Genomic DNA, 27,793 nt, shown 5'->3' with positions numbered 1-27,793 from the left:
CATTTCCTGTCTCATGATTTCTGGCTGTCAAAAAAAAAAGAAAAGAAAAGAAAAACACTGGTCTGTGAGAGAGCATGTCCAACACTGTCTTTACTGCACAATGCATATTTATCATTCATATATAATAAGAAATATTTAAAGGAATAGTTCACCTAAAAATGAACATTTGCTGAAACTGTACTTCAGGCCATCCAAGATGTAGAGAGTTTGTTTCATCATCTCAACAGGTTTGGAGAAATTTAGCATTACATCACTTGCTCACCAATGGAGTGAATGGGTGCCATCAGGATGAGAGTCCAAACAGCTGATAAAACATAATAATAATCCACAAGTAATGTGAGTAATCCATAAGTTGTGTGTTTGTAATAAACAAATCCATAATTAAGAAGTTTTTAATTTAAAACTGTTGCTTCTGGCTAAAATATGAGTCCTCTATGAATAATTTTGCTTTCTTTAGTGAAAAATTCACCCACATCAAACACTGTTTACAAGTGAAAACAGTCCAAAGCAGTTCTAAATAAATATGTCAGTGGGGTTTTGATTTGAGAGGACAACAGGGGATGCACTTTTTCACTGGAAAATTGTGGATTATTGTACTTATTGTGGATTATGGACTGGTATTTTGGCCAGTTGTGATGGTTTAAAGTTAAAACACAGTAATGATGGTTTTGTTCCTTTCAAACACACAGCTCTTCACTTTACAAGACATTAATTGATGGACTGGAGTTGTGTGGATTACATGTGGTTTATTGTAATGTTTTTATGAGCTGTTTGGACTCTCATTCTGATGGCACCCATTCACTGTACAGGATCCATTGGTGAACAAGAGATATAATGTAAATTTCTCCAAATCTGTTCCGACGAAGAAAAAAACTTATCTACATCTTGGATGGCCTGAGGGTGAGTAAAATTTCAGCAAATTGTCCATTTTGGGTAAACTGTTCCTTTAAAAGATTTTCTGGTTACAGTAATCAAAACGTATAAGTAATACTTTGCAAGCACATGCAACATAAAGAAAAACAGAGGTACCTACAATCATATAACAGAATTTCCTTATCATCACCAGATAATATCTTCATGAATCTCTGATAAACATTGTGCAAGATGTCCATTGCAATCCATCTGGGTGAACCTGAAAAAAAACCAAACATACATGTTTTTAACAATAGTGAACAGCACAAACACACACACACACATAATCCAACACACAATAACTGAAAAAAAATCAATGCTGGCTCCAGTAATATGTGGTTTGTACACGCAAACACAAGGGTGCTACAGCAAGGCCATTTCTCTCTTGCACAATGAGCAGTTTTGGAAACAAAATAAGATTTTTGAGTCATGATAATTGATCCCTCACCGTCTCTCAAAAAACAATTTGGGAATAATGGATGTTGATGTAAGTTTTGGACCGTAGAGAAGCTGTTTACAATGTAGCTGATCCCCTGATATCACTCTAAAAGAAACACTTCAATAATTTATGCTTCTCCTATCAGATTTTCTCTTGGTATCCAACAATTCTTATCATGTATTGGCTAAAAACATCACTGTTAGAATTCATGCACTTTTTTCCTAAGACTGAAGATTTTTTCACTCAGTGCTAATGAATAGTTGATTGCTTTTTTGTAGTATTTTGTAGTAACGGATACAGCAAACTACTAATGAATAACTCCATTTATAGTAATTGACACATGTGTGCAGACAAAAATAAACCACTGAGGAATAGTTTATTGTAGTAAGCTGCCGGCTAACAATCACACATAAACTGCAAGGTCACCAGGTCTCAAATTTGACATTCCAGTGACCATTTACAGTATGACTCCAAATGACAGATCCTTCCTCCCCACCAAACGCCACTCATTTCCAGTTGCATTCTTTTGTTTGTATTCCCTTTCCCATCCCTTCAAGACTCCTTCCTTTCCTCTCTAATCCCTTTTCCAACCCAGACGGCTTGATGCTTCCCAGCAGCAAACCTCAAAACCATTCTGCGAATCTCTGCGTGCCAACCCACCCTGATCCCCTCCATCAAGATTTCCATCTCTTCATCACCAGTCTTGCCCTCGGCTCATATCGACGCCCTCAGAAACTCATTCTCTGTATCTGCCTCTTTCTCTATCTGTCCTACCCTAGACAAGAGTGTTCATTGTGTCTCTCTCACGGGGCCGCCTGTGTTCTGCTGTGCTCTGCAGTCTGGCCAATGTACACACGGCGGGCAGAGAGCGGGCAGCGGCGCACGCCAGCCCTGCACTCACAACAAAGTGCTGCCTTGTTCTGCGAGGTTCAGTGCTGCCCACCACGCCGAAGGAGTGCTGCTCTCAAACCTCGCAAGAATCTGGTGACTTTTTGACCCGTTCTGATGAATAACTGTCCTTCTTAGTGTTTCTCTTCCTACTCTCTTTAAGTACACTCACAGTCTGCCATGTTTCAACATAGTGTTTCCTCTTTCTGAGAAGTGCTCCAAACTCCACAGGCAGAAAAGTTCATAAACAGCCTTTTTGGAGAGTTGGCATTGGTTAAAGATGACAGCAAGGTCAAAATGACACCTATAAAAGCCTGTAAAGCAGTGGTATATGAATATACAGGATATATAACAGTTCCATTGACTTTTTTAAATTCAACATCAAGATTCTCACTTAAAAAGTATATGAATCTACGAGGAAAATTCAAAAACACTTTCTAATCAAGTTTGTTTTCATAAGCATTAAGTGTGCTTTCACTGTCATGAACTGACAAAAAAAAATACAAACTTAAAATTGATTATTTTAATTTTTACAGCAAATATTAATATAGGTCCATGTTAATTTCTAATACATTTTTAACAATTCAGGTTGTATAAATTAACACTTCAAAATAAGGTTTCAGTTGGAAAATGAAAAGATGTATTTTTTTTTAACATTAGTTTATGCACTTTAAACTAACATGAATTAAAAAACATTTGTATTTGTATTAACTAACATTGACAAAGACTATTAAATGTTGAAAAAAATATAACTCACTGTTATTTCATGTTACCAAATTAACAGTAGTTAACCTATTATGAATAAACATGAATTAACAATGAACATTAAACATTTTTTTAACTGAAATTTGTAAATTTAGAAAATAACATTATATTAGATTATACTGTAAATGGAGATTATCTGCAGAGTGTGAACAATGATTTTTGTGTACATTATATAGAGATAAATATTTTATATAATTAAATTAAAAGTACAAATATTCCATTTAGTCTCTCAATTAAAAATAACTAAACAGTATGTGTTATGAATGTCACATTGCAAGATGTCAACTTTGCCCGATTTGGATCAAAAGTATTTCCACTTCCATAATTCTCAAAATGCAGATTTATTTGTAAATAACTTGTGTAAATCTAAAGACTAGTTTGTCAAAGTATCATGGAATTTCCATCAGAAACAATCACTGTACTACCTCATTATTGTTCAAGTCCCAGAATTCAATGTTATGTGTGTTGTGTAATACTTTGCATTCTTCAAACTACAATACAACAACAATAACAGCTGCTAAACGTTGCTATGTTCATCAATCAAAATAAAGAATCAAGTTTTCATAAAGCATCAAATAAATATAAATCCCATCTGAACTGGATTCTCTGCTCTACATCTGCAGGGATGACATCACATCCAGGAGTGAATGTTACATAACCGTGGCTGTGATATCCATCTCGCAGCGCTCCACCAGCACCCCAGGCGCAAACACTCAAATCCATTTCATTTAGGGAAAATAAAATGTCTTTCTCCAGCAAATGACTAATTTGATTTTGGACATTTGAAAGAGGTGATAGAATGCATGATTCTGTCTACCAACACTTCATCTCACAGCTTAGTGAAACTGTTTTGTCAAGGGGTTCATGAGTGAGCGCATGTATGTTCTGGCTTCACCTAAAGAGCCAGCTAAACATCTCTAGTGCCAAAGCTGATCTCAGTCTTCTAGTCTCTGGTGTTCCAGAACATGCATCTACTCTGCAATGAGAGCAAATCCCATTCCTTGCATCCTCATTAGAGTTGCTGTTCTGCAAAACACCTGAATTCTGAGAGTTTTTAATGGGCCATCTGAGAAATGAGAACTCTAGTGAAGAAGAACAATGAACTTCAGGTTTTGCATTCTGAAATACAAGTGTCAGTTTATTCACATGGATTTCCAATAAGATTTTTTGCTAAAACTTCTCTGCCTTTCAGCTGCCAAAAATGCCAAACTGGGGAATGTTGGGATGTGTTGGGGGTAGGATTTATGCATTGGATATCTTGTGGCAGTCACCCAGTGGGACATTTTGGGTTGCTGAGGCAAATGTAGTAAGATTACATGCAATTGTCATCTTTTGTTCTGCATTGTGAAATTAATCAACTTTGTGGAATTTTTTAAAGTTCACTCACCCTGCAGGAAATGGCATCAGACACATCGGGCAGCACTCCAGTCCTGATCCAGATGCTGCTTTAGATCCTTCTGCTAATGATTTTGTTCCCAGTCCTGATCCAGATGTTGCTCCAGATCCTTCTGCTCCTGATTTTGTTCCCAGTCCTGATTCAGATGTTGTTCTAGATCCTTCTGCTTCTGATTTTGTTCCCAGTCCTGATTTAGATGCTGCTCTAGATCCTTCTGCTTCTGATTTTGTTCCCAGTCTTGGTCCAGATGCTGCTCTGATCCTTCTGCTTCTAAATTTTGTTCCCAGTCTTGGTCCAGATGCTGCTCTAGATCCTTCTGCTTCTGATTTTGTTCCCAGTCTTGGTCCAGATGCTGCTCTAGATCCTTCTGCTCCTGATTTTGTTCCCAGTCCTGATCCAGATGCTGTTACAGATCCATCTGCTACAGATTTTATTCTGAAGTCTGAACCAGATCCTTCTGACCCTGATTTTGTTCCCTGCCGTAATCCAGATCCACTTGCTTTTGAATTTTTTCCCAGCCCTGATTCTCCTATCCCTGATTTTACTCTCTGCCCTGATCTAGATCCACCTGCTCCATGTTTTGTCCCCAGGCCTGATGCTTCAGATATTGTTCTTAGCCATGATCCAGATCCTCCTGCGCCTATTTTTACTCCCTTCCCTGTTCCAGATTCTGCATACAATCCCACTCCAGATTTTGCTCCTAGCGCCAATCCAGATCCACTTACTCCCGATTTTGCTCACTGACCTGCTCCAGATTTTGTTCTCTGCCCTGATCCAGATCCACCTCCACCTGTTTTTGCCAGCTTCTGCTCCACATCCAATGCTCCAGATCTTCCTATAACTTCTTGCATTTCTGAGGCTTTCCCCACTTGGTCAAATTTGTCACTCTGTTCGTCTGACAAGTCACGACCCTCAACGCAACTGACTTCGTTTTCTAGGTGGTGCTGCTGAGCGTCACATACTGACACACTCTCCTGATCAGATGAAAATGCATGATTCTCTTGATCACTGATGCTGACAGATTTCTCTGTGTTCTCTGCTGTTGGAGGTTGTGAAGGGGCACTGAAGTCATTCACTGGTGGTGGGATAGTGAGGAAAGATGGAGCGGGCAAATCTGGAGGGGAATTAACATCATCTGCACTGCACCACCTCAAATCACTTTCATTTTTTACACAAATTTTCTAAGGAAATAGAGAGGAAATCACACTGTATTACACAAATTATTACACTTGTGAATTAAACCCTTGCATTAGCAACATAATTTTCAAATTTTTACACAAAAGGTGCTGTTTGGATACCAGCTTTGTTAGTGGTTTTGAAGAACAGCCAAATAAAAGTATGAAGTCATGATAGCAAACACACCTAAACCCAAACTAACATGGGACAGAGAGCCAATGGAAAAACAATAAAAAAAATCTAATATTATTTTTCTAAAATTGATATATATATATATATATATATATATATATATATATATATATATATATATATATATATATAAATGTGGGAAAAAAAGTAATTAACAGATACATGTTTTAAAATAAAACGTAAAATAAAAAAGACACTTAAAATGTAAATGTGGGATATAGCTAAATATTATGTGTGGTTAATAGAAATTGTTTTAATACAATGAACAGAATCAATTAAATGGATGTCTAAATTCTGATATTGCTTTATGATATTAACTGTTTGCGATTTGTGCCTCAAATGTTATTTGTTGTATGTTTTTAAGTAATGAGAGACCAAAGTGGACCCATTTCATGGAAAATGTCATTTATTAAATAAACATGTTGCCCAGGACAACACACCACAGCTTTGTTGCCAGTTCTGGAAAGGACAGTTCAGCACTGTCCATCCTCTCATCTCCAAGGAAAATAACATCGAGCCTACTTTTCCCATATACAAAGGAAAATCTGAGATTCAAGGTCTCACAGTTAGAGGGTGGGTCCTGCTTTTAAAGACAGCGATATATTATTGGTAATTCTTAAGAGACCTTTTGGTTAAGGGAATGAAGTGTTTATGATGTGACGGTATAAGGTCATCTCTAGACCTTACAGTGTTGATTTGCATCTAACATTCATTTCAGGACAAAATGCAGGAATTATTCATACTATATGAAATAGGGCCATACAATAGTATGAGAGTGAATAAACACTACAATGTATATTGAATAAATACTGCATTTTGAACCATTTATTATTCTCCTAACTACTCCAAACAGATCTACAAACACAGCCCCTCCCTCTTCCATGATAGCCACTGATGATAAGCTGATGTATTACATGGATGAAGGTGGGGGGAGCTGTGGAATACATTCTTCTTGATATGACTGCAGGGCTGGGCAAAAAGCTCTCAAGGTAAGAGCCTAGAGTCTCTCCACATCATTAAATTCAGAACTCTCCCACCATTTCTCCCTGCAGCATTGAATATAAAATAGTATTAAGTCAAAAATATCATTATAATATATTACAGAATATTATATTATATTTATTATAAAGAGATTTTAGCTTGCTGAGTACTGAATGCAGTGCCGTTAGACTTCCTACCTGCCTGTAACGTTAGATGTTTTGCTGCAGCTGCTGTTCTGTACTGCACTCAGACTGTCATTTGACTTTTTGATCCTCGACTGCTGCTCGCGTTTGCTTTCCTCGATCGCTGATTTCTTCCGATTTAGTTTAGACATCGAAGTCTTTTTTTTTTTTTTTTTTTTTTGCCTCATAGCTGCGGCATCGAGTTTATATTGTTTATTTGATTTTAAAATAAATTATGCACGTTGGACTTAACTTTAATGTGCTTAAGGAAACGCTTGTGTTTTATTAATTAATTTTCATTATTCAGTTCAAAATCATAATTAGTACTTCTCTATTGGTATGATTGTTGATAATATTATTAAAGCAACAATACACATTAATACAGTGGCATTCTTCTTCTTATTCATCTCTGATAACAGATAAAAATGTATACCTGAATGCAGTGTTGTTAGCCAGTTGCATACAAATGTAAACATATAAATGTAAATGATTAGTAGGGCTATTATGTGTGTGTTGTTATTTGTTACAATATTATATATAAAATAGTCATGTCAATAAAATGATAAAAATGAACTAGTGTGTTTGCAAAGCAGTTGCACTCAACAGTTTTCCTAACTTCTGTGGTTGTTTTTTTTTTTTTTTTTTGTTAATTGTTCACTCTAGGGTACTGAGAGGTGGTTTCTGGTGGCCACCAGCAAAATAAATGATCCATGTAAGGTGCCTCAGCTCTGAGCTCTGGAGAGGCTGAGGCAAGGTTTGGAACCATCTCTCTCCTCTGGATGAGAATTCCAGAAGGTTCTAATGCTGACACTGATGGTTCCATAGCCACACAGTGAGAGAGTACAATAGCAGATGAGTTTTGAGTAAGGCTGTTCAGGGATGGAGCCGGGGAGACAGCATCCAGGAAAGAGCGCTTATGTCATTAGGACTTGTGTGAGGCAATGTTGTGAGCCGTCGCCATGGTTGCATGATGAATGATGAAAAATGTAAAAATAGCGGGTGCTACCCAAGTCCTTCCAAAAGCAAGCTTTCTCAATGCACCGAGGAATAAGTGTGAGGTGTCAAAAGGAGAATAGGAAAGAGAGTGAGGAGATTAAAGAATGGCTAATGTGCTGGAGAAGATGTTTAATTCAGTCTAGTTGTTTTTGTTAGAAAACTGAAATTCCCTGATAATCCAATTTGGGAATTCTCAGAGGTCTCTTTTTCAATATATTTTAGTGATTATATGACAAATCTGTAAACATTTATGTGATGTTTGCAGGGAGATGATGTAGGCTATGCCCCCCCCCCCCCCCCCCCCCCCCCCCCCCCTTAATGTGATTTTAATTATGCCATGCAATGTATCGGTATGAATTATCATTTTTGAGAATTATGCCCACTTGCTTTGCACATAAATTTGATTTGGTGTTGAGCTATTGGCACACTGTTTACTACTGCTGTGAAACAATTATATTAATCTTAATGCTGCAGAAAAAAAAATCTCTTAAAGTTTGAGAATAGTTTTGGAAAAGAGCACAATTAGGAATACAGTGAGGCTGTAAAAGCAGACTAGTGAGTAGATGAGTTTACCTGTTTGGTGTGATGACGATTAATGTCCCCATTCCCCAACAACCTCTGTTATCCCATTGTTAGCAACCTGATTTTTTCAAGACAGGCAAAAGCTTTAAAAATACACAAAGAGCTATTACTGAATTACTTGTCGTAGAATAAAATGTGAGAATATCTTGAGCCTGTGTTCACCACAGACATTATTTCAGGCATTTAAGCAAAAACCCTTTCAAAATACCTGTTGACTTTAGGATGGTGGAACCTTTAGTGCTATAATGCTAACTCATTTCCAGGTTTTGGCCTACAGAAATATGTCATACCTGCAGCACTTCCAAGCTTAAATGCACAGAATTGTGGTGCTTTTGTAGAGTTTATAATAACAGAATTTTCTTTTTTTTGGTGAACTATTAATTGACATGGGAAGTGTATATTTTTTGCAACACTAGTGCCTCCAAATGGAATTTCACAATGAACTGTATTTAGGTTTTCTAAACGCTCTAATTTTCTGCCACATACTCATTGTTTAGCTGACAAAACTTCTTTACTAAAAAAACAGAATCATATTTAGATTTATTTGGCAAGTGTGCTTACATACATGATGAACTTATTACAGTTTTGAAAGTTGTGTTGTGCAAAGTATGTGATCTATGACCTTTATACAGTGGATTTCATTGTAAAGACTGGAAGTCTATCACCCTCAGACTCGTTTTCATCTATGTTATATTCATCATCTAACCTGATTAAAGTCTATTGGTTGGCTAAATTGATAGCTCCGCCATTGTTTGTGCCATGATGCTGTGACAGGCAGACGGCTCAAAATAGCAATGAAAAACTGAATCGTTGACATAAATTGCTGTTTTGAATGATTTGTTTCATAATAATAGATTCATTGGTTCTTTTTACGTCATCTCTTATGGTGATGTCATTACGTAATTTTTCACACCACCAAACTCAGCGATGGTGGCAATTTGAGCAATATTTTGAAAGCACCGCAAAGCCACATAATTTGCTCACCTAAAGTTGCATATTAAGCTGACTTAATAGGAAGCATTATCTAAATTTGACAGACAAAAAAAAAACAAAAAAAAAAAAAAACAGACATCACCTTTAAGACACTCAGTCTGACAGAGATCTTCTCAGCCAGTATCTGTTACCAAACCTCTGCCCCTGCCAAGCTGCCAGCATGTAACCGGAGGAGTTGTGTCTCCTCCAGGGAGAGGTGTGGGCACTGCCTCTCCCCAGAATGATTAAGCCACAGGTCTGCCCTTTCTCAAAAAGGTCACAGCTCTGACAGATCTTTGACTTGTCAGACAGCTGGCACAGGTTGCACTGACAGTGCTGAGAAAGAAAGAGTTATGCCGACCACTAATGTCTGTGTTTACAAAACATCAGCATGTATCACTGCATATAATTCTGCTTCTTTAAAACTGAATAAACTGCAGTAATGCAGCACATGTCTTTGGTTTCTTCTTATCTGAGCCTACCAGATATCAGAGTAAACAAGAGTGTTGGATGTTTTTTTAAATAAAATAAATGAATTAGCAAGTCTGATTCACTGATTCCCACACTGTTACCAGTGCATGAAAGCAAACATTCATAATGTGTCTGCCATTTAATTTGTCACTGCATAAATTTAAATAGGTAATTGACTCTTCTGCAATGTAATTACTGCAGACATGTCATGACGCCTACACAAAAGACAACCAATCCCAATGCATTTGCATTTTAGGGGTCTGGCTTATACAAACCTGTTGTAATAGTCACAAAATGGATTTCTCTCTCAGGATCATAAATAGTTTTTGTTGTTGTGTTTTTTTTTTTCTCTACTCATCTGCTATTTACGGCTGTCTAAATAAAGCTTGTATGTGCTGCTCTGACTCTAACTAGTGTTGGTAGCCAATAAAAAGGAATATCATTCAAATACTGAAATGTCTAAAGCGAGCATCCTAAATGGGATGAAAAAAAGTTTATTATGTTATTCATTTTTTTTGATTGTGCGCCCATTATGATGGATGAGTAATGTTTGGCATAAAAAAATAAATAAATAAAAAAATCCAAAAAGAGTTTGGGTTAGCAGTTCGTGTACACACCACCCATTTGAATATATTTCCATATATGTGCAAAAATGTGAGAGACAGCCGAGACTTAATGATCATATTTTGGTCCATCTTGCAGGGCTTTTCCAAAATCCATGACGCAAATCCAAAAAAAAAAAAAAAAAAAAAAAAAAAATTAGAAAGAGGGAATCTAAGGCACTGTTAAAAGGAAATTCCCTTCTCTCATTACATTATCATGAAGATGTAAGATCAGATCGCATATAGACTTTTGTAGAAAATCAAGAGCTATAGTGTAAAAAATTATCTTTTGAAGTTGTAAATAAAACATTTAACATTTACATAATATATTATTGGAGTATGTTTTACAAGAAAATACTATTTCAGTGCTGTTTTTGTAATTAATTGTGAATTTTAATACTTTCTCAGTGAAAATCGTTTCAGTGTATCTGAATATCTGAAGTGAATGCAGATAAAGCTTCATTTATTCACATTATACAGTTTTATTGAATCTTGTTTTCATAGCAGGACATGTGAGAATATTTTTTTCTGTAGCACCAATATATATATATATATATATATATATATATATATATATATATATATTTTTTTTTTTTTTTTTTTTACAAATTGATTGGTTGAATTTGGTGAATTGATGCAATGCATCAAGGCCATTTGTCCCATTGTGATCTACCTGCAGTAACATCCCCTTGGAGCTAGAGGGAGCTACTGCAACAGATTACATTGACCTCATGCTTGCCGTTGGACTCAATCTAAAAAGAATTATTAATAAATCATTGGCATATGTACAGCACTGTAGTGTGACAGGAAATGTGAATAAAATATGGCCCATTACCATCTACAGACATAACATTCATAGATATACATACATTAAAATAAGAGGTAAATATATAGGTCACAGTACTATTCACAGAAAGTGAGTGGATAAATATTTTTGGATGTCTGTGTGAAATAAACCCAAGATGTTGTAATAGTGGCACTGAATATTGTTTTATATAATTATCATCCATTTACTATAAAAACATGATAATTTTGAGGAGAATGATGATGTGATGAGTAATATTATTATTGCTTGATGTGCTTGACCCAGTTGTTTGATATTAGTGACAAAACATTACAGTTAGTTTGTCATATCATACAAATATTGTGAAACAACATATTTGTGTTTATTAGTCATGTAGTAGCAGTATTCTCCCAGTTCAATCTAAAAGTCTCAGGAAAACCAAATCTTACAAACTCAGACCGCAGTCAGTCTAAATTAGAGTGTCTGTTTCAGACTCCACCCATCAACCCACTGATTCTGCCTGCCTGCATACAACCTGCCTGCAAAATGCTCTTATTTCCTCCCCCTGTGACTTTCATTTAAAATGTTCACTGCACAAATGTACAGTTTTACTTTTTAAGCTTAATTGCATATATATATATATATATATATATATATATATATATATATATATATATATATATATATACATACATACTATGTATTATTCAATATTATTACCTTGCCTATTTATTTTTTGTGTTGTCTTTTTTAACATTTTAAGACAGTATTGTAAATGATGGCATTCATGCCTGTAAAGCTGTCATTTAAATAAATAAAATTTTATAAATCAGTTAATAAATTAAATAGAATAATGTGATAACTTTTTATGAATGGAGTAAAGTTTGCAAATAAGACATTAATAAACAAAAAGTAAAAAAAAAAATCAAGTAAATATAAATAGTGATATTTTAAATACAGTGATTGTTTCTGCAGCAGTGGGGAGTGAAGGCTGTTTCTTGGAAGAGCCACAGCCTGCGGAGTCAGTCACATTCTTGGCTGGGATTCAATGACTGAGCCAGACACACACAAACACTGAGCGAGCGAGAGCGAGAGAGAGAGAGAGAGAGAGAGAGGCTGTGCTCACTGACTCAGTCATACTGAACTGCAGGGGCAGAGGAGCGGAGGAGACGCGCCGTCCGGCTGCAGCGATCTCTACTCGCAGGGGAAAATACGGATTTAAAGTTGGCTGGTTGTGTATTTGACTCCTGAATTTGACGTGGGACAAGTTCGGCTCCCCCGTGGGATAGTTTTGTTGCATCTTGCGGGCTTTTGCTTTTGTTACACTTCAGTTTTCTGTACGCGTCTGTCTGTGGATATGGACTGGAGAGAGCCCGCTGCAGGGGAAGAAGACACGCTGGTGGAAACCTTCGTCTGAGTGGGGATTTGATGAAGCCCTATCGGCCTTCTTGTACTTGTTTTCACAGACTTGGATTTAGAGACGCGGAACCAGGACCTTTGAGTCGTATTTCTCGCCAGACGCTCGGTTTCAACGACAACGCGGTGCTCGAAACATGGAAACAGTAGCGCGACAGAGTTTCCAGCCTCACCCGGGACTGCAACAAACTCTCAAACAGTTTCACCTGAGCTCCATGAGCTCTCTCGGAGGACCGGCCGCTTTCTCGGCCAGATGGCAACACGACCTGCTCTTCAAGAAGGACGGCAAAGACGTCCCGGAGCCTGTGCTGCACCTCCCCCCCATGCAGCCTCCTCCGGTGATGCCCGGGCCGCTCTTCATCCCGTCCGACCGCTCCACCGAGAGGTGCGAGACGGTCCTGGAGGGCGAGACGATCTCGTGCTTCGTGGTGGGCGGTGAGAAGCGCCTGTGCCTGCCGCAGATCCTTAACACGGTGCTGCGGGATTTCTCGCTCCAGCAGATCAACTCGGTGTGCGACGACCTACACATCTACTGCTCGCGCTGCACCGCCGACCAGCTGGAGATCCTGAAGGTGATGGGCATCCTGCCGTTCTCCGCGCCCTCCTGCGGACTCATCACCAAGACAGACGCGGAGCGCCTGTGCAACGCGCTCATCTACGGGGGAACGTACCCGCCGCACTCCAAGAAGGAGCTGTACGGCTCCATCGAGCTGGAACTCACCGAGAAGAGCTTCAAGATCTATCACGAGTGCTTCGGGAAGTGTAAGGGTCTGCTGGTCCCGGAGCTCTACACGAGTCCCAACGCGCCCTGCATCCAGTGCATGGACTGCAGACTTATGTACCCGACCCAGAAATTCGTGGTTCACAGTCACAAATCGCTGGAGAACAGGACTTGCCATTGGGGCTTTGACTCGGCCAACTGGAGGGCATATGTCCTCCTGAGCCCGGATTACACGGGGAAAGAGGAGAAAGCGCGTCTGGAGCAGCTCCTGGATGACATGAAGGAGAAATTTGACTTCGCCAATAAATACAAGCGGAAAGCATCACGGGTGAGCTAGTTTTTTATATTGCGCTGCACCAGGATGAACGGTTTAAGTTTTGTTCTAGTGTACGGCAAGTGTCAGATGTCCATAACAAGCCGTTTATTCTTTTTAAACTAACTAGTTTCTGTGTTACTAGTTGCTGCCTAGTATAGCCAATAACCTTGCCAATAACCATGTTTTTTTCAATTTCATTAATAACTTTTAATCACAAACATATTCTGTAGTAATTATAGATTTGTCCCAAGTATCAAGTAATTCACTGCAAACTAGCACTTCTCGGCAGTGGCAAACAATTTAGCATCTTTGCTTCAGATACCAACTTATGTTTTCCCATTATACTGGCACCAATTTCAGATTTACTAACTATTCATGGTGTATTCATATAAATTTTGGCTTTCTAGAAATAGTTAAGCTATCTGTGACTGTTTTCATAGAATTAATTGTATCATACTCATTTATTATACACTAGTGTGTTGTAGACATTCTGACTAATTGCATCTTGCAAGGGGAAAAAAAGCAATTGAAACTAGTGATGTAAGGAACTAGTGAAATTGAAAATATTCTATTCACTTTTGGATTACTGTAAGTAATCCAAATATAAGTATCAGAAGCATAAAAATAGAAATTGTTAAAATGGCTTGCCATAGTTGTCTTCAGATGAATGCTTGGAGATAGGCCAAGGGTGTCAGTTCTTTGGTGACACAAACTTCAGACTCAACAGTAAGTAGTTATTTGGCAGACGTACAGTGTACGTCTTATAGAGACAGTCCCCTTGGCACAACCTGAGGTTAAGTGCTCTGGGGCACTGTGGCGATGTCCATGAATCACCTCTGCTGGTATTGAAGCAGCAGTCTTAAAGTTGGCAGACGAGATGTTTAAACCGCTAAGCCACACCACCAGGGTGACATTTGTATGTCTTAGGTTTTGCGCTGGCATATTCCAAGTAACATCAGCTTCCCTCCTTAGATGAGTGCTTGGAAAAGGGCCAAGAGTGTCAGTTCTTTGGTGACCCAGTCTTCAGACTCCAGAGACTATCATGATATTGGTTTCCCAGTCCAAATGTTACAACCTGATATCCGGGAGAGGGGTGAGATGTGGAATCTGCGGGCGGACGTTGAGAAAGAGTAGCCGTCACAGTGGCCTAAATTTAATGGCATGAAATATTTAATGCGAGTAGACCGATGCAAAAAATCACAGATAGCATTTCTAGGTGATTTCTGCTTGTCCACATGCTGCATTTTATTGACCATTAACTAACCCTCAGTGTCATGACCTCTGTCCCGTTGGCCTTTACTGTAGATACAGTGCTTAGTGTGTAAACAAACAATCATTTAGAGCCATTAAAGGCCAGGGCGCTTCTCTCTCTCTCTCTCTCTCTCTCTCTCTCTCTCTGTCTAGTGCTTGTTTTTTATCATCTCTTTCCTCCATCTCTCTCTCTCAAGCCCAGCATGACTTCCACATGTCCCACGGCAATAGTGTCATGTTATGGTAATTCCGAAATGGGTCGTTTAGCTATCACAGGTACTTGACAGTGGATGTGTTTTTAATGATCGGGCCATTCAGAGTTTAATCACAATGCTGCTGAGGGAAAAACATGCTCTCCGAGCTGCACTCCAACCAAGTTTGCTGCTTAAATATGCATCATAAAGTTCATTTCGGGATATTTTTAGAAGGAATAATCCGATAAAGCAGTCTCAGGCTGATTGTTTTGTGTTTATCTGCTTTGGGTTGTCTCCAGTCTCGGGTTACTCGCATGTGTGGCGGCTCTTCTTACCCTTGGGGCTCTAATGCCTGACTCTTGCACCAGACAGGGTCCTGTTTGTGAGGTAGAGGTTTAGAGGAAAAGTTTTTTAGTGGTGTGGCCCCTCCAATACACACACACACACACACACACACACACACACACACACACACACACACACACACACACACACACACACACACACAAACACACACACATATAAACACTCAGTGAATGGCAGCCCTGGTCATTTGCATTAACTGTTTTCCCTGAATGGAGCTGATGATGCAGGGATTGGAGTATTGTGGTGGAAACGGAATATGAACCAACAAAGAGGTGCATTCACCAACATCTCCTCCCTCCCATCTCTCTGTGATCAGCCCTCCACCACCTCCCCCACCCACCAGCTCTCACCCACTTACTTTCCTTGTATGAATAGAATGAGAGAATGTAAACTTAGGCCTGCGCTTCAGTGTGTTTACACACATTTGCAGTTTTCTGTCTCTTTTTGCACTGACGATGTGTGTCATAAGTGGTTTGCCGATTGATTGGGCCCTCACGGTGAATGACGTTGTCTTGTTAACATCGAGCTGTTTCCCTTGGTCTCAAGTGAGACCAAAATGTCCCGGAGTTCTCTGCATTATCACATTATCAGACCCCCCACAGGATGCTTTTATTTCTCTCAAGAGCTTTCCTGCCTCTTACCACACACAAGAGGGAACACTCTCAAACCGTCTGGAAGCGGAAGTGGAATATATCTGTATATCCATCTAAAGAGAGGGAGATTCGGTGTATTTTTACATTTGCCCGCCCGTCCGCCCGCCTGGTCACTCCTTTGCCAGGAAGAGTCGGCAATTTGATATTGATGACTTCATAATGGCTTCCACACAATGTCACTAAGATGTTTGTAGAATAAGACTGAGGCTTGAAATGTAATTGATCCAACTCTATGCAAATACTTTGAAGTATGCTAGTTTGATTTCACAGTGTGCCAGTGGGGTCGGAATTTTCAATGTTTTTTTTTTTTTTTCAATTTTTCAAAAAAATTTTTTTTAATTCATTTAAAACAGTAATATTGTGATATATTTTTACAATTTCAAATAACTGTTTTCTATTTTAATATATTATAAAATGCAATTTATTCCTGTGATGACGTTGCTATATTTCTTCAGTGTCACATAATCCTTCAGAAATGATTCTAATATGCTGATAAGGTGCTTTAGAAACATTTCTTATTATTATACATTTTAAAAAACGATTGTGCTACTTAACATTTTTGTGGATAATTGTGATAATTGTTTTCAGGATTCTTAGATAAATAGAATGTTTAAAAGAACAGCATTTATTTAAAATAGATTTTTGTTTGTTTGTTTTACCATCACTTTTGGTCTTTTTAATGCATCCTTGCTGAATAAAATTATTAATTTCTTTTCTTTTTTTTTTTTTTACAAATAAATATATATTTATATATAGATAATATGCATTTGCAACATTGCATAACAAGCGTAAATCTGGCCTGTGGATTCAAAATGCATGTGATGTGACAGTTTGTTTTGCCTATATATGCTGTGTTGCTGTCTGGGAGGCATATTCTGTGTAATTGTGACAGAGCTGTTTTATTTTTTGCTGAGTTATTTACAGATCTTATTGTTCTTCATCAGTGAAAAGTAGTCTGGCAGTCTCTCTCTCACTCTCTCTGTCTTTGGGTGGGGTGAAGGAACTTCCTCTTTCTCTGCTGCTTGCTGAGGGAAGGTCACAGACTGTTTAGTTGCTCAACCTCCCTCGACGTGTGTGTGTGTGTGTGTATATAAGTGTTTGTGAGTGTGTGTCTGTCTGGTGCTTTCAGTCAGCAGCCGGAAGACACAGAAATACAGGATGTTCTGTGTCCCTCGCTCAGACACACACTCATAATTAAGCGTAAAATGTACCTAGCCATTATGTTCTGTCAAGCTGTCTCAGGTCCACATGCACTGTATTTTAATATTCTCTGGGGGGAAAAAATAGTGTTGTGCTTGTCTGGGATCTTGTTCAGAGAGTTTGGCCGCTTGGTAAACAAGGCTTGAGTTTGCTGATCTGTAGTATACGGGTTCAAAGTGTAAGCTTAGGTGTTGAGTTGGCTTCATGAGCTATCAGGATTACTTATATACTGATAAAAATGTCTGGACGTAATTGTCAGGAGTGGCACTGAATGAGTGAGTGGATTAAGGACAAAATAGAATAAGAAATTGTAGACAAGTGTAGAAAGTGAGTAAATTCCTTTAACTAGACATAACATTTTGAGCCTTTAACTGATTAAAAATGAATTTTTACATGATACACTGACGAATAAATCAAATTAATCACAAATAGTCAATATTTGATGAGAAAACGCCAAAATTAAGGTAACTTTTATACACTAAGATACAGCAGATGAAAACATTAAATGCACATAAGGGCTTTAGAAGTCAGTATGTTGCTTGTTTTATTTCCGTTATATTGAACATAAGCCTATCGTTGACATATAGACCACAAAAAATCTATTTTACAATCAACCTTGTCTATCCGTCTTGAGGTTGACTTCACACAGGATGCATTTTTGCATTTCGTCTCCACTATTTTTAAATTGCTGGTCAATGTAAATATGTGCTAGATTTGTACTTATTTGTACTAAATGAATTTCAAATTTATAGCCCCCTATTATAATTGTGTTTTCACATTGAAAGATTCGCTTGACAGAATAGTTGACTTTTAATTTTTCAGAAAAGTAAGCATGAGAAAGCCCATATCATGAGCATTTCCCACTTAGTCATGCATTTGATTTCCCCATCTGAGTTTCCTGTTAAATGTGAAGGCGTTTTATCAGGGGTTATTTAGAGAGTTTTGGCAGACAGCGTGTTCTTGCCGCCAGAGCAGGAAAACCGCAGCTCAGTGACGGGAAGGGAGAGTTGCGACAGTCACATTCCAGGACCGCCACTCCCAAAGTGCAGTGAGAGACTGATTATGCAAATGGGAGTATGAATGGGCATGAATGAAGCATGCCCTCTCACTCTCTCTTTCGCTTTCGCTGCGTGTCAGTCAGCACACTTAGACGCACACACGCACACCCGTTCCGTATCAGAACTCTTCCCCTGCTGGCTTCTTGTCTCCTCCACAACCAAGTGTTTTTTTTTCTTTCTCTCGATCTGTAATTCCCCCCAGGTGCTGAAAGTGGGTAGTAAACCTCTCTAATCATGCAGTCATTAAAGCAGAATTTAACCGCTCTCAGCCTTTGAAGCCGTTTCTCACTTAATTGTTCGTTCTTTGGAAACAAAGCTAAGTAATTTAGTCTAAATCACGCCCTTGAAAACGCTTTTGATGAACACCTTGCGTTTTCATTTTCTTTCTTCCGTCCTCCTCATTCGGTTTGGCTGACGTGTGATTTTTATTTCGGAGAGAGAGCGTGGCATCTTTCCAACTGCCTCTGAGAATTCTGGGATATCTGATGGAGAACTGAGAGGGTGCAAGAGCTTTGGGAGAGGAAGTCAGTTCCCTAAGGGGATATTAGGTATGTCCCGTCTCATTCGCCAGGCATATCGCTCTTAAGCCACACACATACACGCAGAGGATGGCTCAACTCGACTCAGCTCAGCAGCAGCTGGCCCCTGGTATGCATATCAATGGCCGAAGCACGAAAAGCTGCATTTGCGCATTTCTCTGCCTCCCCTTCAGAATGCGAGGAGCTCCACAGGCATGGATAGTCCTGCAGCTGCCGACGATATAAACCAGAGGATCCGTCTGAGAACTGAGCCGAACGGCTGTTCTGAGACCTCACAGGTCAAAGTCTTCATAAGTATGTTCCAGAACTTGGACTCATGAGGTCAAAGACCTGCGAGGCAGAGAAATGGACCCTGTGTTGTTCAGTCGGTTACTGATATGAACAGGCTTTTGTTTGGATATCCGCAAGGGTCATTTTTATTGTTGCGCAAGAGTGCCAGGCGAGAAACCCGAACAGTTTTACTCAGTATGAAACTCGGCGAAAAAAACACGGTAATCTGTTGCTTTCATAACAAAGCTTATTCTTCCCACTGATCCTGAATAAAAAAAAATTCTCATGTGTAGTCCTGGGTGGTTATTAAATTCGACAGGATTTTTTTCATGAGTGAGCAGCAGCTGAGTGTTTTTAAAGAGACTGTTTTAGGTGCTAATTAAGATTTTTTTAAATAGTCCGTCACTGTCAAGCCTGAACTGATGAATCATAACTGTGATTAACCAGGCAAAGAGAGAAAATATGTGGCTTTGTTTTAGAGATAAGACACGAACATCTCCCTGGAACAGTTCAAACCCTAATTGCTTTTGTGGCTCTAATAGAATGCAAATTCAAGTCAATTCATTAGATTTTTTTTACATTATCAGTTCAGTTCATGTGTGAAAATTTACACTTGGGTTATTTGCCACATTGTTAATTTGATCAGTTTTTCACCTCTCGAGCTGAATTTACAAATCAAAAGGGCTCTTATTCAGCTTTGCTGTTCAATGCCATTTAGCAACCTCAGCTGGAAGTATGACTTTCAATGTTTTTCCATCAATGACTTAAAAATATGCCTGAGAGATCAAATGCATTTATGTAATCGACTTCATTCACACTAGGTGTCCTAATGCAAACGAATCAAAGCGAGGCTGGGAGTTACGGAAGTACACTTCGTTTAGAATGTTTTCACATTTCACAAACCATTTTTTTCCCACTGGAAATGTTTTATAAAGGCAAGCTCGAAGGTTTTGTCATTTGACTGATTGACATCCATGTACGTAGTAGTTTAACACTGAACAGTCTGTACTTCAATCCCAAACAGCCTCATTTTAATTCACATCAAATTAGATATTAAATATGTTCTGCTATATTCTTTCACTTTGTTCCAAAACGCAGCTGTCTTTTTAGGTAGCATAATAATAATAATAATAATAATAATTATTATTATTATTATTGTTGTTGTTGTTTATTCATAAGAAATTATAATTTAAAAAAACAATTATATATTTTTTTATTTTATTAATATTTATTAGAAATAATAATAATAATAACAACAATCATTTTAAATAAATACTAATATAGCCTAATAATTTAGTTTCCTCTGTTATTAACTCATTTTGGTCAAAAGAAAACTTTTTTAAAGAAAACTTAAAAATATGAATATTTTTTAAATATCAAAATGATCTATGAACGTGTATATTATATATAGCCTAACATTCCAAATTAGTCAGTTATGAAGTACTAATGTAGTTAGTATGTTGCCTAGGCAGTTCACTAGATTTTGGAATTCATAGCATTGTAACTCGAGAGCTAACCTTACTGCCTTTACTGCCCACACAGTTACAGAGCTTCTTAGTGAATGAAGAAATGTTCGGATTTCAGTTATATAGCAATCGAAAACAAGACTGTACATATTGGATAATTGTTTCCTCTTACATAATTTCCCCTCGTCATAGCTTAAGCTGTGTTGTGACATTATATCACACCCTCTCTCTCACATATGCCACTAAGCCTCCTAGGCTGTCCACCCCCTCCCCCAGGATGCAGTAGCTAAAATCTCATTAATGTCAGATGGAGATAAACACAGATAAAAGAGAGAGGTTCATCACGGGGCATCCTCTCTTTTCACACTCCTTCCACCCAGCCCCCACACATCAGTCAGTCCTGTCTCTCTCTCTGTGTTTGTATTGGCTGGCCTTTTAGGAAAGCATTCATATACCTGCCTGACAGGGGCAGTTGGGGGAGGTGGAGGAAGATGTGATGGGGGGCTGGCAGGAGGGAGGAGGGAGCTTTTTCTGTGTCTGGCATTAACAGGGAGGAGGGGTGGGAAAATAGATGCGTTTCGGGGGTTTCCTCGGTTACTGTGATTGTCAATAATGCGAGAACGTAAGGTGTGAGGTAAATGGTTGATTTATTGAAAGACATTGTGAACATTTAATGTCAGGCAGACTGTTAAGAGCTGCTCCTGTGTCCTAGTCACACCAGAATAACAAGTCTAAGTCAATGAACGAATTAACTAAACAAGTAGGAAAGAAAAGAGTCTGGATCCAATGTTCTCTCTGGCAGTTTATTTTTGCGTCATGCAGTCTGTTTTAAATAAATAAAACCTCTTTCATTCCCATCCTTTTTTTGCATTCATTCATTCATGGAGCTGTAGATATGCATTATTAATGACAGTTAAGCACGAATAGAACAAAACACATTTTCCTGGATGAGTTTAGCTTTGAAAAATTAATCGCTGAACCGAATCACCTTCCGTTTGTATTTTAACATAAAGATTGTGAGATCTGCCATTTTTATTGATTTATTTTCTGTATTTTTAAAGAACAATAGTTTTTAAAAGTCAACATGACATCAAATTTGACATTTATTTTCTTTAATATCCTGTTTGTATTGCTCATGAGCCTGAAATGATTTTGTTTTCTGCTGATGTAGCCAAGGCCAAGTGGGCGGGGACAAATTATATGAACCAGTAATATCATGATCAACTTTCCATGATCCAATTATGTGCAGATGGATGCATTCAAGTCCCATCCTATGTTATTAATTAGTGAGAGTTCTGTAACTCAAAAATATGTCAAATTACAAAAGTGAACAGTTTTTTTTTTTTTTTTTTTTTTTTTTTTTTGTACAATCTGTGTGGGATTTCCAGCAGTATAGTTGTATAGTTCTTGATTCTGATTGGCTACTTCTTTTCTACACATAATGCATCCTATATGAAATTTCTGTCTGAAATTTGCCTTTTGACTGCCACTGTGATTTAAGCAAAATAGGTGTTTTTTTGGTGTGTGCATGGGGATTTTCTGCTATGTCAGCTGAGTCCTATTATCTTTGTGTGAAAGTGTGAGTCAGCCTTTAGCTGGCAGTGTGTGTTTGTGTGTCTAAGAGCAGTCCGATACATGACCCTTCCCATCAAACGCCTCTCTATTCAGACACACTGACCAATCGGATACCTCCATACAGCTCCCATCGGACAGATGGCTGTCTGACAGAGGCAGCGTGACATACACACGCACACTGAGAGACAGCGACACTTCCTCAAACTGAATGACTATGAAAAAAATAAGATATTTTTGGAGTCACACTGCCCCATAGCATCTATAATTCTGCATCCAATAGCTTGAGGGAAAGTTTGTAATGCAATAAGACATTAATTATATTTTAAAATATAGTAATATTGAAAATAGTTAGTTTAAATTTAGAATAATATTTTAAAGTATTACCCTTTTTACTGTATTTTTGATCAAATAAATGCAGTTAGTTGGTTAGCATAAGAGACTTCTTTCAAAAACATTAAAACATTTTACAGACCCAAACCTTTTGAACGGTAGTGTAAATTGTAAAGTAAAGTACTTTTGTACAGTCCAACTGCAACATTTATTATTTGGTAGTATTTTGTAACATGGTAATATTTGCTGTGTATAGAATTTTATTTATTTATTTTTTGAATATTATGTTCATTCTTTAATTTGACTGTCTTTCATTTAGCATATGCACGTGTACCATGCAATTTCTTAAAGACTTTTTACAGGCATGTAAAGCCTTGTAGACTCAGCATTCGAAAGAAAGAAATAGACATACGACATCCTTCCTCACCCCGTTCTAAATGAAGCGCTCGTCTGGACCCAGTGGCACTGGTTTGAGATGCACCATAATTTGGTTTGGTTAGTCAGACTTGTATAACTGCTGTTCTTTGAAGCGTGCCCCACACAGAAGGAGCCTACTTCATAATGTGTAATTTGACATTGAAATGAGTAGACAGACATACTATTACAGAACATGGCTAGAAAAAATGCAACTCAAACCCTCTAGTTATGCTTGCTGAGAATGGAATCGCAGGGTAGTATGAAACACTGCTGTCTGGGCTCTTGGCTACATCTACTGAGGGGAGAGAAGGAGAGACAGATGATGGGTTTGCTATCATGACTGCTGTTCTGATGTCTGTTCCAGACCGGCAGCAGGGTATGGATTACATCAATTGTACAATTCCGCGTCAATGTGCGTAAAGAGGTAAATACATTTACTCACTCATATCTCCATCTGTCTGACACCCACCAAATGCTTCATCATTGAATCAGAACTTTCACACATTCACCCTTTTTATTCTAAATGGTGGTGGTTCCGGAGCCAGTGTTTCCACTGACTTGAGAGCAGAACAATGACATAATTCACTAGCCTACATAACCTGCCTGCAAAAACATGGCACAATTTTATATTCAAGCATCTTTATATAATCATGAATAAGAATTGATAAGAAATACAACTACAAATACAAATACAAATACAAATACAACAAATGAAGCACAACATTGAGTGTTTCAAATGTTACTTTGTAATACAATAAATGTTTTTACAGTTTTGTACCACCTCATTTTATTTCACATCAGACTTTTAAGACTGAGTTTGGAAAACTTTGTGGTAAAGGTAATTTTTCATGGCCAAAACCACTTTTTCCTTTGTTAGAAACATATCAGAGAGGTTTGGCATTGGCAGCCTTGTTTTGCAATTATTGCATAGTTTTGTACCATCTCGCTTTGTTTCTCTTCACGTTTTTTAGACTGAGTTGTTCTTGTTTGGAAAACTTTGTGGTATAGTGAATTTTTTAAACTCAAAACCACATTTTCTTTGGTAGAAATGTGTCTGGAGTTATGCTTTGGTTTACTAAATGGTGAGTAGCATCTAAGTTAGCAAACAAGACATCACTCAGGTGAAACCCTGACCACAGAACACACAGTAATCCAGTTGCAAAGTTGACCTTTTACATGCCACAGGCCAAGAAATACAAGATTATAGGCCACACAACTGGGGCAGAGGGCAAGTGTGTGCTTGTGTGTGCGAACGTCAGTCAGTCTAACCACACAAAGGCCTGTGCTCACACCCCAACTAAATGAACAACCACAGCACTGCGGTCTGAAACACAGCACGACACCGCCATTGATGTCCCCTGTGTGTTTGCATTTCATCAGGAGGCAAATCAGGATCTTTTTGTCTCAATTTGTGCATGTGTGAGTGTGTCGTGGTGAATGTTAAATAAAGAGAAAGTGCAGAATGTCGAAGGACACTCGTGGTCATGAGAGGGGTTTTGTGTTTGGGGTGATGGAGAGCCACCTCTCATCCTGAGGTTCGACTGGGCTCCTTTTGTCCTTCAAACATTAACAAAGAATCAGCTGGGGCTCAGGAACAGGACTAAGACTAGAAGACAAAGCCCAGCTCTGAGACTATTGTCTTGGTTGTGGTCTTCACAAGCCATGCTTCATTTTCCTATTTTCTCCAACCTGAAGGACCATTCACATTAAGATTGATAACTATAACGATAACTATAATGTTTTAATAATCATTCTAATTCTATGAGAATAGGGAAGTCCAGACCACAACTATAATGAATGACAGAGAGGAAAGATATCGTTGGAATAAATTTCCAACTGATTAACGATTAAAAACATTTAGAAATTCAAAGTGGCAGATGATGTAACTGCAGCACGTGCGTATTGTGTGTTGGTGTCAATACTAATTTAGTTATCTTTATAGTTATTGTTCTTGGTATGAACAAACCATAAGGCTAGAATTATTTAATGTGTTAAGATCTAGCGCAGGGAGAGAAATGCAACGTACAGAACCAGTAGACATGCAAACGTCGGCAAGATGTCTGTGACATTATTCATTTAGACAATATTGCACAGTGTTTTAAGCATCCTATTTACATAAAAACATAAAAAGAGCAGCTGTATTTATATTTTGAATCATATCAATGTTGCATAAACATTCACGTAACATCTGCACAGGAACGTTTTCGCTCGAAAAATGACTTCATTCAGATGTCTTGTCGATGTATGTGTGCTGTCAGGAGAATGTCAGGTGTAGTTCAGTACTTTGGCTAATGCTAACACTTGTTTTGGAATTCGTCTGTGCAGATTTTCCAGTTATACTTTTGTTTGAAAAATAGAGCTCTTTGCGGTTTCACCAGACAAAACAGTTTAATCACTTCATCACTTCCTGGTTTGCTGTTGCTAAAGATGGCTGTCAGTTAAAGCCCTGCGGCTGAAGTGGAGAGGCAGCGCTAGGCGTGACACAGAAAGCTTGTCATTTTGTTCTTTGATTAAGGGATGCAGTGTATCAGTTCCAGCCTTAAAACCCGCGGGCTATTTTGGTTTTGCTGAACAGGTAACAAAAGAATGTCTGTCTCTGTTCAACAGCACCCTTCCCCCGTTCTTTCTCTCGCCAGAGCCTCTGTTGTCAAACGCTAACAATGGCATGCTAGTCGGTGGCCCACATGAATCATGTTGCGGTTTTCAAATTATTTCATATTGTGGTTAGCAAATTACTTTTCATTTTCAAATTCATAATTAGTTGAACTGATTTGTGAGACAGGTGGGGTGCAGGACCAATCAGAGTTCGGACAAAATTAAATTCAGAGGGCAAAATAGCATTAAAGAACAGAAGCACAATCTATTGCTTATTTTATTAGAAACCCATTCATGCTAATGTTTTAGCTATTTTAGACTTTAGTTTAACAAATGTGTTACTTAAATTAAATGTGTCAGTTTTTGGATGCAACTTTGTCAGTCCAACACATCGGGTGTCAGTTTATTTATATTTGTTTGGTCGGGGTGATTATTTTGACAGAATATTACTGGTTATTTCAATTTACAGACTTTTAAGGCAGCATGATGTAAAATTTCATAACTTTCATAATGCACGTTGCTGCCTTTTTGCGAGCAATTCATTTTATATGTAAAATAAAAATCTTGAATAATAAACATTTGATGAAATGTCTATTTCATTAAATATCTATTTAGTAAATCGCTATCGAGGCATTGTTTTAGCAAGTTCCAGATGGACAAAATCAAGTCGTTTTTTACCCTCAATAAATATATCGTGAGTCATATTAAAGATATAAAAGCAGTTTAACTGTAATTTTATTTTGACTTTACTAGAGGAATCCCTGGAAAGAGACTGGACGAATGCCCACCTATTAACCAATCAAAAGAAGTTCAGAAAGGCCATGGGGTTTATGGGTGTATGTATATAGGCGAATGTGTGTGTGTTCTCGGCTTACTCAGGTGAATTAAAAGTGTTGGAAACAATGGCATTTAATACCATTAGCATCCGGGCTAGTGTGGCGCCTCAGGTTAGCGATCGTAGGTCATAGATCCCTCGCAGTTAATACTATTCCAACCCGGTACCACTCCTCCAAATGAGCTGACAGCGGACATGCTAAATAAAACAATGTGTTTGAAACCAGAGCTGTGTGTATGTGTGTGTGCCCGTGACGGGAGGTAAAGGCTCAGGTTAAAGCCACATGGCTCCCCCTGCACTCGGCGCTAACCTGTAGACGTTCTACACCACCACTACAGTGGAATCCATTGATTTACTGTCTGAAACCACTCCTCGCCTGCCCACGCATGTAATCTCGCACTGAAAAAGACTGTCACACACGCTCACATGCAAACACGAGCACACACAGACATGGAATCGGAGAGAAAGACGAACACAATCTCTCCCGTCTCTTTTTTTCCAAGAGGAAATTGAAGATAATTGTACCCTCCAACTAGCCTGCCCGGTTTTAAAGGGGCATCTTATATCTGATAATACTTCATTGTTTGTCTCGGAGAAGTACAACATCTGACATAAATCACACCAGTGGAGGGATTTTTAATTACAGGTTACTACTATTTACAAGAATCAGAATCAGAAAGAGCTTTATTGCCAAACATGTATCAGAATCAGAATCAGAATCAGAAAGAGCTTTATTGCCAAGTATGCTTGCGCATACAAGGAATTTGTTTTAGTGACATAAGCTTCCAGTACACAAAAGACAACAACACACAGTCAAAAAAAAACAAATAAAAACCCTTTGCAGATAAATAAGTGTATAAACAATTGTGCTATGATAATGGAATTGATTGAGTAATACTCACTTAACTAATACCAAAAAATGATAAAAAAGTCAATCAGTCTGTTATTATCTATCGTCCCCCTCTCTTTTTCTCCCTCTCTCTCTTTCTCTCTTCACTTAGGCCTAATAATGAGATAAAGGTCAATCAGTCTGTTATTATCGCTTTACCTTGGCTTCTAACAATTTGTCCTATCAGTAGGTCAAGGTTGTCACTGTTTTCTGCAGCTCTGTGCCAAAAACATTGTGCTTTTAAGTACTGAGGTCAAAACTATATACTATTAATCTGCACTCACACTGAATTAATTGGACGTATTTGCATAGAAGGATATGCTTTTTTCCAAGTAGTAACATGACCTTAAAGTTTAAGAAAATG

General features: G+C 38.2%; 1 protein-coding gene across 1 annotated transcript in view; it reads left to right on the top strand.

The window, feature by feature from the left end:
- The first annotated feature begins 12,458 nt into the window (after window positions 1-12,458).
- LOC109094963 (ski oncogene-like) overlaps window positions 12,459-27,793 on the top strand; it is a 65,385-nt gene continuing 50,050 nt past the window's right edge. Inside the window, exon 1 of the mRNA XM_042761959.1 lies at window positions 12,459-13,803. Coding sequence (XP_042617893.1) covers window positions 12,892-13,803 — 912 coding nt within the window. The 5' untranslated portion in view covers window positions 12,459-12,891. The remainder of the gene's footprint in view (window positions 13,804-27,793) is intronic.

Source organism: Cyprinus carpio, chromosome A8 (assembly GCF_018340385.1).
Source record: "Cyprinus carpio isolate SPL01 chromosome A8, ASM1834038v1, whole genome shotgun sequence".
In the NCBI taxonomy this organism is placed as follows: Eukaryota; Metazoa; Chordata; class Actinopteri; order Cypriniformes; family Cyprinidae; genus Cyprinus; species Cyprinus carpio.
The sequence above is the reverse complement of the archived record's forward strand: the minus strand, read 5'-3'. Positions and strand labels throughout refer to the sequence as shown.